This window comes from Pinus tabuliformis, chromosome 3_1 (assembly GCF_031772625.1).
Source record: "Pinus tabuliformis cultivar Carrire ecotype Pingquan chromosome 3_1, CPIR1, whole genome shotgun sequence".
NCBI classification, from domain to species: domain Eukaryota; kingdom Viridiplantae; phylum Streptophyta; class Pinopsida; order Pinales; family Pinaceae; genus Pinus; species Pinus tabuliformis.
Genome location: NC_142301.1, coordinates 174338228 through 174353170, shown reverse-complemented (window position 1 = coordinate 174353170; position 14943 = coordinate 174338228). Strand labels below are relative to the sequence as shown.

The window sequence follows — 14943 nt, the reverse complement described above, 5'->3', positions numbered from 1 at the left end:
GCAACGCTGTGTCTATTGGAATTAAAGCAAAGCACATCCAAAAAAATAAAATGTGGCACCACACAATTATATCATCCCATCCATGAATCACTTCAAGAAATTAGCAGCTATAACAGTGTAATTGTTATTTGTACAGAGAGAGGGAGGGATTTCAAAAACCTGGCAACCCAAAATTTAAGTTGGGCACTGCTTTTCCGCCCTGGGGAATCGGCGATGTATATAAACTGATGACAGAAGCTGAAAACTCAACAGAAATCGCACCAGACACACGACCAGAGTTGATGTTGGTTTTCACTGTGTAGCATCTCTGGTGCAAAAGTATAGTTGACAACTCGGCCCTCGCAGTCGCCGCTCGAGCATACATTCCCAGAATTGTATTTTTTAATGAAAATCCAATCACCGATTCACCTTGTAACTTGTTACTTAAGTTTCCATATATTTCCATATCTTGGACACGTCTGGTACAGTGGTAAGTTTACAGTGGTAAATGCTCAAACGCTAAATCTGAATGCGAATTGAATGCCATCCGATCACTGTCCTTTATCAGTGAACGCTAAACTTGGTAAGCTTACAGTGGACCAGTGGTAAATGCTCAAGCGCTAAATCTGAATGCGAATTGAATGCCATCCGATCACTGTCCTTTATCAGTGAACGCTAAACTTGGTAAGCTTACAGTGGACCAGTGGTAAATGCTCAAGCGCTAAATTTGAATGCGAATTGAATGCCATCCGATCACTGTCCTTTATCAGTAAACACTAAACTTGCAAGTTGCATGTTCGCAGTTGCCCCGGCCGGAGATTATAACTTACATTGTAACTTACAGCCTACAGGTATGACATAAGGTTAAATATATATATAAAAGAAATTTATATAAAAAAAAATTTTAAACTTTTAATTTTTAAACCTGCCCGTCAATATGACGTTTTTGGAAATTAATGGCAAGTTGCCCATAACGTGGAAATTTAAAACTCAAACGTATTTTACGGGTAAAAAAGAGAAATACGGGCATACGAGCGTCAAATTTAACCCCTGTCCAGGAGGCGTGCATGATCACATAACGATTAGATAAGGGTTTAGTTTTAACCTTAGTTACCAAATGGATTCGGATTCGAATTTGATATGGTAGGTAAAAATTCGACTCTATAAAATTTAATAAGGAAAAAATTCCACATTATACATTTTATAATTATTTAAATATATTAGTTTTTTTTAACAATTATTATATTCAAAATTTTAATGAAAAGATGAAAGTTGTATAAGTTAATTTTGTTTCAAAATAGAAGTTACTGTTTTTTATGTTTTATATAAGAGTTATTGATTTGCAACCAATTTGCTATTTTATAATTTTTGTAAAGTAGGAATTATCTTTCTTTTAATTGCAATTTGTCATTTTATAAAAAAATTTAATATGGAAATTACTCTTTTTTTTTCTATATAAATTATAGTCTTTTATTATTATTATTTTTTTTTCCAATAAGAATTACCAATTTGCTAAAATAGAAATTACCCTTTTTTTATTTTTTCTATAAAATTAGTCTTTTGTTTTTAAGAAATACAAACTTGCTAATTCTTATAAGAAAATTTATAAAAGCTAATTGATCTTATCATTTGCCTTTCTCTACATTATTTCAATTTTACACCAGGGTTGCCTCGTTCCAAATTCGTTTTTCCCTTCTGTGTATTATTTCCACCAGGTTCGTTTTTCCCTTCTCTGTGTTATTTCCACCAGGGTTGGGCAGGTCCAAACTTGTATTCTTCCAATGCATCAACTAAGCAAAGTTGGGGTTAAAAATTTACCTTGCTAAGGTGATTCCTATTCAACAATTGAAGATTAAGTTCAATGACCTATTTCCACGGAAGTTGAGCGGTTCCAAACTTGTGTTGTTCCAATGCATCAACCAATCAAAATTAGAATTAAAAATTTACCTCTCGAATAGATAATAGATGTTGTTCCAATACATCAACCAATCAAAATTAGAATTGAAAATTTACCTCTCGAATAGATAATAGATGCAAGTGTGATTCTTATTTAGCAGTTGAAAAGTAAATTCCTTAATTAGTAAATTCCTAACTTATTAAGATAAGCGTAAGTTTTATTTTTTTAATAAAATAAGTAAAAAAAACAAATCAATACTTTTTCAATTTAGATATCTACCACACCATTCTGAATTTATAAAATGTATTTAAACAATATTTGAAAATTAGGTAATGTGAAAAATTCTTATGTATTTAGTCAAACATATATATTTGTATATATCAAATTTCTATTGACTGTATACATTGGCCTGCTTATTGCCACTGTTCAGTGTAATGAAGCACATTATGTATTCATATTAGGACGTGAAACAAATTCAAATTAAGAGACGAAGCAGAGTAAATGTTGGAGACAACGAACTGGAATGGGTGCCTTTGACAAAAATATAACACCGAATCAAATTAGAATTTCCGAATTAATGACCGTACCGAACCGAACTGAACGCATTTTTTTCGCCGCTACGGACGAACTTGGTAACTATGGTTTTAACCTCCCATTAAAGATATTGAACGTGGCATGTATCAGAGAAAAATGTAATCTCATGTTGCGACTGATGTGTGTTTACACAATCTACTCTAATCTACTCTGTTGGACTTTTGGTTTTAATATCATGGTTGGTTTGATTTAAATTTTTTATTTTTATTTTTTGTTTAGAGTAGTTTAATTGGTCGTGGAAATGAAGTCTAGTTGAATAGCAAGTTTTTCAAATTTTTTGTTATTTTTATTTGGGTAAGAAGTCAGACATGCTAAAGATGTAATACTACCAAACTTACAAAAATACCATATAAAAATATCAATTACCAATTGTTTGTTATAAAATTTATAATTAATTATTATGAAATTTATAATTTATAATAATAATTTTAGTTAGTTATAAAATATATAAATATATGATATTTTTTATGAAATTTATAATTTATAATAATAATTTTAGTTTATTATAAAATATATGATTATTTGTTATGAAATTTATAGTTTATAATAATAATTTTTTAATAAAACTCATTTTTTTATATTTATTTTTAAAAATAAAATAATTTTTTTTGGTTAAATTTGAAAAAATAAATTGATGATGTTGTAAAAATTTAAATTATATAAAAGAAATTATAAAAAAAATATTTTTTTTGTAAATTAATTTTTATTTTTATTTAAAAATATATAATATATAAATTTTAGAAATAAATTATTTTTATGAGTAACTTAATTTGTAATCATTTTGTGATGATTTTTTTTTTTAATGTAAATTGTGAGATTTAAGGTTAAATCTTTATTGAGTTTTGAAAAAACTAAATCGATAAATGAGTCTAGATCTTATTGGGGGATGCCTTTTGAAAGAAGAACTTGTTCAGATAACTTTAATGTAGTGGATTTCAGGGAATGCAAAAAGAGATCGAAGTTGTATATAATGTCAAGCAAGTGGAGCGCTGGCAAAAGACCCACAGATTCAGCATCCTATTGAACCAAGAATTCAGACGAGCCAGAGGCGACAACGCGGGCGTGAAACGAGAAAGGGCAAGGAAGGTATCAATCTCTCTGGAACATTGGCCGAAAAGAGAAAGGGTAAGGAGGCTATCAATCTCTCTGGAACATTGGCCGAAAAGAGAATGGGCAAGGAGGCTATCAATCTCTTTGGAACATTGGACGAAAAGAGAAAGGGCAAGGAGGCTATCAATCTCTCTGGAACATTGGCCAAAATGAGAAAGGGCAAGGAGAATATCAATCTCTCTGGAACATTGGCCGAAAATAGAAAGGGCAAGGAGAATATCAATCTCTCTGGAACATTGGCCGAAAATAGAAAGGGCAAGGAGGATATCAATCTCTCTGGAACATTGGCCGAAAAGAGAAAGGGTAAGGAGGCTATCAATCTCTCTGGAACATTGGCCGAAAAGAGAATGGGCAAGGAGAATATCAATCTCTCTGGAACATTGGCCGAAATTAGAAAGGGCAAGGAGGATATCAATCTCTCTGGAACATTGGCCGAAAATAGAAAGGGCAAGGAGGATATCAATCTCTCTGGAACATTGGCCGAAAAGAGAAAGGGCAAGGAGGATATCAATCTCTCTGGAACATTGGCCGAAAAGAGAAAGGGCAAGGAGGCTATCAATCTCTCTGGAACATTGGCCGAAAAGAGAAAGGGCAAGGAGGCTATCAATCTCTCTGGAACATTGGCCGAAAAGAGAAAGGGCAAGGAGGATATCAATCTCTCTGGAACATTGGCCGAAAAGAGAAAGGGCAAGGAGGCTATCAATCTCTCTGGAACATTGGCCGAAAAGAGAAAGGGCAAGGAGGCTATCAATCTCTCTGGAACATTGGCCGAAAAGAGAAAGGGCAAGGAGGATATCAATCTCTCTGGAACATTGGCCGAAAAGAGAAAGGGCAAGGAGGATATCAATCTCTCTGGAACATTGGCCGAAAAGAGAAAGGGCAAGGAGGATATCAATCTCTCTGGAACATTGGCCGAAAAGAGAAAGGGCAAGGAGGCTATCAATCTCTCTGGAACACTGGACGAAAAGAGAAAGGGCAAGGAGGCTATCAATCTCTCTGGAACACTGGACGAAAAGAGAAAGGGCAAGGAGGCTATCAATCTCTCTGGAACACTGGACGAAAAGAGAAAGGGCAAGGAGGATATCAATCTCTCTGGAACACTGGACGAAAAGAGAAAGGGCAAGGAGGATATCAATCTCTCTGGAACATTGGCCGAAAAGACAAAGGGCAAGGAGGATATCAATCTCTCTGGAACATTGGCCGAAAAGAGAAAGGGCAAGGAGGCTATCAATCTCTCTGGAACATTGGCCGAAAAGGGCAAGGAAGCTCTCAATCTCTCTGGAACATTGGCTGAAAAGAGAAAGGGCAAGGAAGCGGTCAAGCGGCGAGAATACGCGGGGTCATATGGTGCGGTCGAGGCGGAGCTCGTGACAGGATATCCAGCAGGGCCATATCCGCTACCACCACTGTGTTCATACCAAGTGGGCTATCCAAACCCTCCGCCTGGCTACAGCTACCATCCAAACCCTCCGCCTGGCTACAGCTACCATCCAAACCCTCCGCCTGGCTACAGCTACCATCCAAACCCTCCGCCTGGCTACAGCTACCCTCCAAACCCTCCGCCTGGCTACAGCTACCCTCCAAACCCTCCGCCTGGCTACAGCTACCATCCAAACCCTCCGCCTGGCTACAGCTACCATCCAAACCCTCCGCCTGGCTACAGCCACCATCCAAACCCTCCGCCTGGCTACAGCCACCATCCAAACCCTCCGCCTAGCCCCAGCTACTGCCAATCCTTGCTGGATTTTGGGAGCTCTGTTCTTGAGAAGGTTAGCATAGATTTCCTATCGAATGGCATAGTTTCGTGTTTCAGCGATGGAGGGCCCGATTTCCCAGCGAATGGCATAGCTTCGTGTTTCAGCAATGGAGGGCCCGATTTCCCAGCGAATGGCATAGCTTCGTGTTTCAGCGATGGAGGGCCCGATTTCCTAGCGAATGGCATAGCTTCGTGTTTCAGCGATGGAGGGCCCTTTTGACAGAAAGTTACGATGCAGGGACTTGCGATAAACAAGGTTCAGAGTGTTGTCTTTTTGTTTTTGGTTCCTTCTTCGTCCGTAATTTTGACCTTTTAATTTTAAATCCAATTGGAATTTTGACTTTAAATTCAATTGGAAGCATATAGAAAGTTGAAATAACACCCATAAATGGATTGCGATATTAGCCAGTGATCAGTACATAAATTTAAATTTAGTATTTTATGGATAAAAAAAAACGTTTCGATTTTGCCAGGCCTTTGTCTGTAATAGAACCCGTATAAAGAAATAGAACCAGTATAAAGAACTGCACTCATGGTAACTCTCAATTCACTTATTTTTCTTTCCATGTGTTGGTTTTTTGGTTAAGTCGCAGTGCATTTAATTAATCTTTTCTTATTCTTCTTTTTCTTTTTTTTTCTTTTCTTTTCTTTTTTCTTTTTTTTTTTTCTCTCTTTTTTTTTTCATTCAAAAGAAAAAGCAGCATGGTATTTGTATTATATATATAAAAACATTCTGAAATATACAGTGTTATGGCGGACTATTGTCCCGGATATGGCATCCATATTCTGATAATGATTTTCATCTCATTTTCTTTCTTTTTACATATACAAATTTTTTTTTGAGTGACATATAATTCTTTTCATTATAGGCAAAATATTAGACTTTCAAAAACTGTATAGGTACCTGTAGATCTGAGATGTTTTCCAGAAGAAAAAGGAGCTTGAAGCATACCAGAAAATTGTTGACCTTATATGCTGGGCATAGAGAAAGGTTGAATGACATATGTGCAAGATTCCTTAGAGATGCTCAGGTGCCACTTACCAAATAGAGATTGCATTCCTTTCTTAGAAAGATTATCCGCTTGCTCATTTTGTTTACGTCTTATATGTGAGATAGGAAATATATCAGGCTTCCGTAGTGATGCAATCCTATTCAGCCATCCTATCAGGCTGTCATTTTTTATGTCATGTATGCCTTTCACATGTTCTATGATTAATTTAGAGTCGCCATATACCTTGATAGGTCCGATGTCCATGAATGTACAGAAAAGAAGCAGTCCATGTAGAGCCATGGCCTCTGCTTTGTTATTTGTCCCATTGCCACCATTCCAATACATGAAGTATTGGAGATCACTTGATATACCAATGTAAACACCGCAAGCGCATATGCCATCCTTTGCTGCACCGTCAAAGTGGGCCCTTGGGAAGAAAAGTTGCTGAGAGTCAGAGGCAGTCATTTGGAGATTTTTCTGTTGAGGAATATTTTGGAGTATGGAGAAATAATAAGGAATAACCTTATCCATAATACGCCCAAAACTCTCCATGCTGTTTTGAAAGATTCTTTTGTTTCTCCATTTCCATATAAACCAGAATACAATTAATGGAATGGGTCGCCAGATATCCTTTTGATGAGCCCAACATTCATATGCCTCTGATATGGAAGGGTGTGAAATAGCAAGGAAGCCAAAATAAGATGCCAATTGCATCCACAATCTCTGAGATTGTGGGCAGTTTAAAAAAATGTGTAGATTGTCTTCTGTGTTGGCAAGGCAGATTATGCATATCGCTGGCCCCTGCCAGCTCCTTTTCTGCAAATTTGTCCATGTAAGATTTTTATCATGATATACTAGCCACGAAAACATAATGATTTTTAGCGGGCAGCTTACCTTCCATAGTGAGTATGGAAAGATTTTCCAGGGGACCTCCCTTCGCTGTTCAATCAAGGAGTGATAAATGTCTTTAACTACTACAATGGAATTGCCTTTTTTTACTAGCCAATCAATGCAGTCTCTGTCCTCTGTTTTATAAAAACCTGCACTTTTCATATTCTAGGCAATTCTGTTCCATTGGGCAGCCAATTCTCCTTCTAGGCCTAGTTTTCTATCCGATTTCCATTGTGGAATGGCATCCTTCCATCCTTTTATATAACCTGTGCCCAGAAGAAAAGACCTTTTTGATGGAGAAACGAGAGAAGCCGTGGAGCGGTTATAGGTTCCATATCTACGCCTTTGATAGCATCAACACCTATAAGGATGTTGTTTCCAGATTGTAATTTCCATACAAGGTTCTTATAGAAAAAAGGAAGAATTTTTTGTAAACTTCTCCAAATCGCCGAACCTTTAGAGGGCCATTTAAAACTATTCCTGTACCAATAGTAAATATCTTTATTTCCAAGGTATTTCATTTTAATAGTTTGACTCCATATGCTATGCCCAAAAGCCGCCCGCCACAAAGATTTGCACAGTAAAGCCATGCCAAAGAGATGCAAATTCATGATGCCCCAGCCCCCTATTTTTTTTGGAAGGGAGATATTTTCCAATTTAGTAAGATGATATTTTCTCTTTTCCTTGCATCCTCCCCAAATAAAGGTAGCCATTAAACGGTCCAGTTTATTTATTATAGTTGATGGAATGTAAAACAGATGCGCCCAGTATACACATATTTGAGCAATTAATGACTGAGTTAATATCATTCTGCCTGCAAGTGATAACATTTAAACTCCCACCCCGCTATTCTCTTATCAAATCTGTTAATGATCCATGACTAGTCAGAAGTATTGTAGCCCGTGGGTTTAAGATGGTACCCCAAATATTTTAGCCCCTCTTTTAAGGATACTGCCTAAATGTTAAATAGCTGTGAGATATATTCCATCTTTTCCGTATTAACCTTACCATAATGAAATGTGGATTTACCTTTGTTGACGTATAGTCCTGTTGCCCTTTGAAAAGAATTTATTATCTCATACATTTAATGCCATGTATCTCTACAAAGCAAAGCGAACAGAAGAACGTCATCCACAAAGAGGTTGTGTGTAAGGAAGTTACCTCTGGAGATGGAAAGAGGGCCAATATTCCCCGCTGCAACCGCTTTTTTGATGTGAAGACTAAGGGTATCCATGACCAAGATGAATAAAATTGGAGACAGTGAACACCCCTGACGGAGACCTCTTTCAGCCGGGAAAAAAGATGTAGGGTATCCATTAATGAGGATCACGTAGTTGACTCCTTCAACACATGCCATGATCCATTTTGTGCACAGGTCATTTAGCCCGATCTTGATAAGTAAACATCTCAGATAGCTCCAGTCAAGGCAGTCGTAGGCTTTTTTTAGATCAATTTTTAGAATGGCAGCACCAACATTTTTTGTTTGCATTGAATGTAAAGCTTCTTGTGCTATGGCCACAACTTCTAAAATGTTTCTGCCACTTAGAAACCCATGATGTTCTTTGGTGATATGAACAGAAAAATTACCTCGAATTCTCTCTGCAATAATTTTAGAAATAATTTTATAAACGACATTGCATAAGGAAATCAACCTGTAGTCTACAAAAGAAAAGGAGTCATTTCTTTTTGGAATCAGTGCTATATAGGTGGATGAGATATTTTGATGAATTCTCCCTTGTATTCTAGTTTCTTCCACCATCCCAAAGATGTCTCTTTTCATGAAATCAAAGAAGTGGATGAAAATGTCAATGGTCCAGCCATCTGGGCCGGGTCATTTGCCCTTTTTAAATGATTTCATTACAGAGAGTAACTCTTCCTCTGTTACAGCAGCAAATAGTCTTTCATTATCTTCATCCTCGAACATATTTGGAAAAGGATCTATGCCCCATAAGATATCATTTATCTCTCTATTAGTCTCCCGTTTGTATGCTTTTTTAAAATGATTGATAGCCTCATTGGAACTGTCTTCTTGGGAGTATAAAAGTTTGCCTTCTTCATTTTTGATTTGCCAAGTAGAATTTGAAGCTCGTCTTTTGCTAGCAAAGCGATGAAAGAAACTGGTATTTTTATCACCCTCCTTCAGTGAAGTGGCTCTGCTTTTGAGCCGCCAAGAGATTTCTTCAATCCTTAAAATTTTCTTTTTTTTTTCAAGTTCCCAAATCCATGGAATGGAATGGGCAGTGATACCATTAGCGATATCAGCTAGTTCTTTTTCAATTTTCTTTAGTTCTATACAATTTGATTGTTTTTTTTGAATTTGCTATTCTTCCACCTTGGATTTGAGATTGCTCATTTTACCAATCAGGTTCTCCGATGGAGAGACCTCTATTGTAGAACTGTTTTCAATCCAAAATTCGCGAACCATGTTGTTAAATGCTTCCTCTTCTAGCCAATACCTGTTGAACTTGAAAGGATAACTTTTCCGTGCTTCTGGATTCATCCATTGTAAAGTAACTGGCCGATGGTGCAGTATAAAAACAGGGAGAGTGCGAGAGCTCGAGATACCATGTTTCTCCAGCAGTTTTTCGTGCATAATTTCGTGCATGATGAATCTATCCAGTCTTTTTGCAATATATTTCGTGCATGATGAATCTATCCAGTCTTTTTGCAATATATGCTTCTCCCGTATGACCATTGTCCCAAGTGGGGGACAAAGATTTCGGGCAGATGTCAACATAGTTATATTGCAACATTACTTCTTTAATTTTCTCTCAAATAGAATTAGCTATTTTTCCCTTTCCCCACACTTCATTTGGTCCCAATGTACAATTTAGATCTCCCGCGATGAAGAGCGCTTCATTCTCTAATATACCAGAGGCAAAAAAAATTGGTTCCAATAGGAAGCTCTGTCCTTGTAGGGTGCATAGACATTCAATATATGAAACCTCTCAGCACATCCTCTATATTTAATAGTGATCAAGATTCCCCCAAGGCATCTGAAAGTTTTAGCAGAGATCCACCTCGGATCCCATAGCACCGCTAGTCCTCCAGAGAGTCCCGAGGCCTTCATTGCCGTTATATACCATGATGGAAACATTCTTCTGAAGAATGAGAGAGTGCCTGAGTGTTGTGCATTGTTTCCTGAATTAAAATCAACCTGCATGATTGGTTCGCCATGGGATGGAAATGGTGGTTGGTCGCTATCGCGGCGCACCTCCACTCAGATCGCCGACTTCCAAAGTTTTTACACGTCTTTACACATCTCTGTTCAACTACTTTACGCCCATAAATTCACCCTGTTACTTTAAGCTTGCTGGAAGGGTAGCTCCATTTTCAACAGCAGGTTGCTATGGGAGGCATGAAAATTCCATTTAATTAATCTATACCATTAACGTGATTGTTATTTCTGTTTTTTAGCAGGGAGGTACATAAACATTGGTGCGACTTTAGGTAAAGATCTGCTCACAAGTGTTTGCATTGAACATCTGTTGATTTCAATGTTAAGATATATATATTTTTTAATATTTAAACATTAGTGGCTTTTAAAATCTAATTCTATATTATATTATTTGTTAGGATGAGATTTTAATATATTAAAAATTATAATTGTAGTTGTAGTGGTATTTTGTTTGATTTTTTGGGTTAATATTTTTTTGTCTTTATTTCTTTGAGAATGCATATCACAATTTGGTCCTTTTTTAAAATTCTTTTATTTATTTAACTTATTTATAGATAAGGAATTTTGTGAAAATATATATTTATTTTAAATCTACAAGGTTTTATATTAAAATATGGTAGGCACTGCTTATAATTTTATAAATATGTAGTGTAAATATATTTTGCAGTGGAAGTTAACCACCACCACCATCATCATCATCATTTATAAATTATATTAAAGAAAGTGAAAGATTGAATATCTATAGAAATTGAAATTATTAAATATTAAATATTAATAGGATTGAATTCCAAAAAAAATATAAATCATCAAATATTAAATATTTATTAAAATTGATGCTTTATTTTATATGGTTGGAGAAAACAAAAATATGTGTGCATGTTAGCTAGGCTATGTTGTCAGTGCTCTCTATGTTTTTTTTTCAAAAAAAAAAAAAACTATCTTTTAATATTTATAAATATATTAATTTTTTTTTTATACATTTAATTAATTTAATATTTAAATTGTATTTAAACACACACATATAGATATTATATTTTTATTTAATATTTACAATTTATTCAAACATTTTATATCTTATTGTTTAGGATTTATTTAAATATATTGAATAAGATATTATAGACCATCTAAAATATAATTTTTATTTTATTTATAATTTAGATTTGAACATACATATTTAAGGGAACACGATCATATTTCTAAATTTTAGCCCAAAAAAAACATAAAAGACATACAAGTTCGTTTCAAACTCTACAAGACTTTAAAACAATTATTCAAATTTCCCAATGATAATTTAGATTTATTGGTGGGCCCTCGGATTTATAAAATTCCATGCTCTTGTGGATATTGTTATATTGGCCAAATTGGTAGATTCCTTAAGCTGGAAAAATTCCATGCTTTTGTAGATATTTTTATATTGGCCAAATTGGTAGATCCGTTTAAGCCCGGTTGAAAAAAACACAATGGAAAACCCTCCCCCTCATTAATTTCTCAACTTAATTTCCTCTTCTCCTCTTTTAAAGAATTTATTCCATGACATTTTACAAAATTCTTAAGAAATTCAACTCCTCTGCATATACCTTGTGCTTGCAAGGATCACCATTGTTATGAGACATTTACCTTGTGCATGCAAGGATCACCATTGTTATGAGACATTTATATTTGTGTAACTTTCTTCTTACATTTAACTTCCTTTTACATTTAGATTTGTGTAACTTTCTTCTTACATTTATATTTGTGTAACTTTCTTCTTACATTTAACTTCCTTTTACATTTTTTTAGTAATTTTTTAGAATAATATATAAAACCTCAAATTTTGATTGTATTTTATTGTTTAGATATTTGGTTTGGTTATTTCTTTTCACATTCCCTACTCCCCTGATCGATGGTTCCTTTACACCTCTCCCTGCTAATTATGACTTTGGTTCCTTTACACCTCTCCCTGCTAATTATGACTTTGAGACATTTTCCACTTATTGAGCAGCGGGTAATATAGTTTCCGCGGCATCTCCAACGTTTTATGGTCGTTCATACTAGGAGCAACTAGTTTATGCACGAATTAGGTGAGGATCGTTGGCAGAAGGCATGAATCAGAACCTGAATAAATTTTGAAGAAAAGCATTATAGCAGTTTTATGGATCTCCAACGTTTTGTAGTCGTTCATACTAGGAGCAACTAGTTTATGCACGAATTAGGTGAGGATCGTTGGCAAAAGGCATGAATCAGAACATGAATACATTTGGAAGAAAAGCATTATAGCCGTTTTATGGATTTACACGCTGACTCATATGCTAGCCTTCCTCTGTTATGTTAGTACTCTGGACACCACATATCTCTACAATGGTATGATATTGTCCACTTTGGGCCTAAGCCCTCATGGATTTGCTTTTGGACTTACCCCAAAAGGCCTCATACCAATGGAGATATTTGTCCATCCTTATATACCCATGATCCTCCCCACTTCTAGTCAATGTGGGACTTTGGTCGTATACCCAACAATCCTCCCCTCGAACAAAGGACCATCGAGCCTCCCCTCAAACGATTATCCATCCGTCCACTCTCTACCAACCAGGATTCTCCGCTCCAATGCGTTGGAAGCACACGCCTTACATGGAAGCACCACCTACCTCGAGAGCTTGCTCTTCCCAGGTCAACTCCTCTTCACCGTGTTGGGACCAGGACACGTCCATGAAGAATCCGGAGCACACCGCCTGTCTAACCGAGCTCATCCACGGATCCCATCGTGATATTACCGGCCCCCACCACCTTCGTTCGGCATTCCGAGAATTCATCCACTTGGCTAACTTCGGGGCATGGCTCTGATACCACTTGTTAGTACTCTGGACAACACATATCTCCACAATGGTATGATATTGTCCACTTTGGACCTAAGCCCTCATGGATTTGCTTTTGGACTTACCCCAAAAGGCTTCATACCAATGGAGATATTTGTCCATCCTTATATACTCATGATCCTCCCCACTTCTAGTTAATGTGGGACTTTGGTAGTATACCCAACATGTTAACGCTCGACTCGTTTTGCTTTGTAGCATTATCTTTGGAAAATGTCCTTAATTCAGTGAAGAGAATTTGTGAAAAACGGGACAGGCGGAAAATTAAATTTCAAGGGAATCGACAACGTAGCAGAGATCAATGCTCTATCTCAATAATTTTGGGGCTTCAATTCCAGGTACATCCTAACCCCGCTTTCAGAAGCCCTATACACCCTATATCTCTCATTTCTGCTATCTCATTCATATTCGTTAATTTCTTGAGAGCGGAAATGGGTTGGTTTCTGTTGCAATCTAGGCTTCATGCATAACCAAACTGGATTGTCGTTGTTAATTTCTCTATCAAAAGCCCTACGTTTTTCTCTGGAAAGCCCTAATCCTTTCATCTCACAAGCTTTGGAATGAGAGTTGTGTTCCGTTTTGAACTCGGCTGTGAATTGTTATTATTTCCTATGAGACCACTTCTCTGCTCCCGGAAGCCCGAGTAGCCGTACTCCTATTATTTCAGTCATCTCATTCGTTTCTGTTAATCTCCTTACCTTTGGAATGAGGGTTCGATTGTTCTCTAATCGATGCTTGAACGAATGATGGAGCGGAATAGGACTGATTTCCATAAATGAGTACTTACTAGTTACTACTCAAACTTCACTCCGTCCATGTACGGCTTAGGGAAAGGACAAGTAAACAAACGCGTTGTCCGGCGAGGCCACAATTTCCATTTGATGTCAAATTTTTGGCTAGAGCCAAAATTACAAAATTATGTTATTGAAATGTTGGAATCTTTTAAGAGTTGAAGTTGATTTAGCACTATCAAGAACCCAGGGCACCCAAATTATGAAACGACTTAGATTTCTAAAAATTTCGACCAAATTCTAACTAGAATTTCTATTATTTCCAAAACAAAATTGTGTCCTTGTTAAATTGCTCTGTCTCACTCTAAATAGTGAGAAGTGAGACGTAGCAGACTAAGATAAGAAAACTAAAATCAATAATACAAAATTTCTCTGTCATCGCTTAATTTATTGTGGACAGACAATGAAGGGCTGAGGGTAACTCTTCTCTTAAAATACCTTTGATAGCTATTGACTTTTACTATATCTCTATTACTCTCATAATGTGTGAAATTGAACTATTTATACAGTAAATTGGTTAAATCTTTTCCATACTAATAATTTGCATAAAATACTTAAAATTCATTCAATTTATATTTTATATTTACTTATTAAAAGAAACATAACAGAAACTCTGTAAATTCGCTTATTATCATTTCTGTATCGAAGAATCCTCATCTATTGAGTCCATAGATCTACCCTGCAGAAAGAACCGCCATACCACATCATATGCACATAATCTGTACCTCAGAGTTTACATTAAACGCCGTGTTTTTCAAACTTATGCAACCCCTGAGCAGAATTTTTTTGGATGTGAGATTTAAGACTTCACAAGCAGAATTTCTCATTGAATGCTAAATGACTAATGCATTTATTAATTATTCAAGAAATTCCGACTTATGAAACTGTGCAAACATCATCAGGTAA

The 14943-nt window shown here is 36.1% G+C and overlaps 1 protein-coding gene across 1 annotated transcript; it reads right to left on the bottom strand.

The window, feature by feature from the left end:
• Positions 1-6304: 6304 nt before the first annotated feature.
• On the bottom strand, positions 6305-6880 carry LOC149186367 (uncharacterized). The gene has a single exon (XM_089409317.1). It carries the CDS (start codon positions 6878-6880, stop codon positions 6305-6307), a length of 576 nt encoding a protein of 191 aa, XP_089265443.1.
• Positions 6881-14943: the final 8063 nt, after the last annotated feature.

Bases quoted from the DNA above. Each gene is read 5' to 3' on its own strand.
- LOC149186367 (XM_089409317.1), bottom strand. From the start codon at position 6,880: ATGGAGAGTTTTGGGCGTATTATGGATAAGGTTATTCCTTATTATTTC.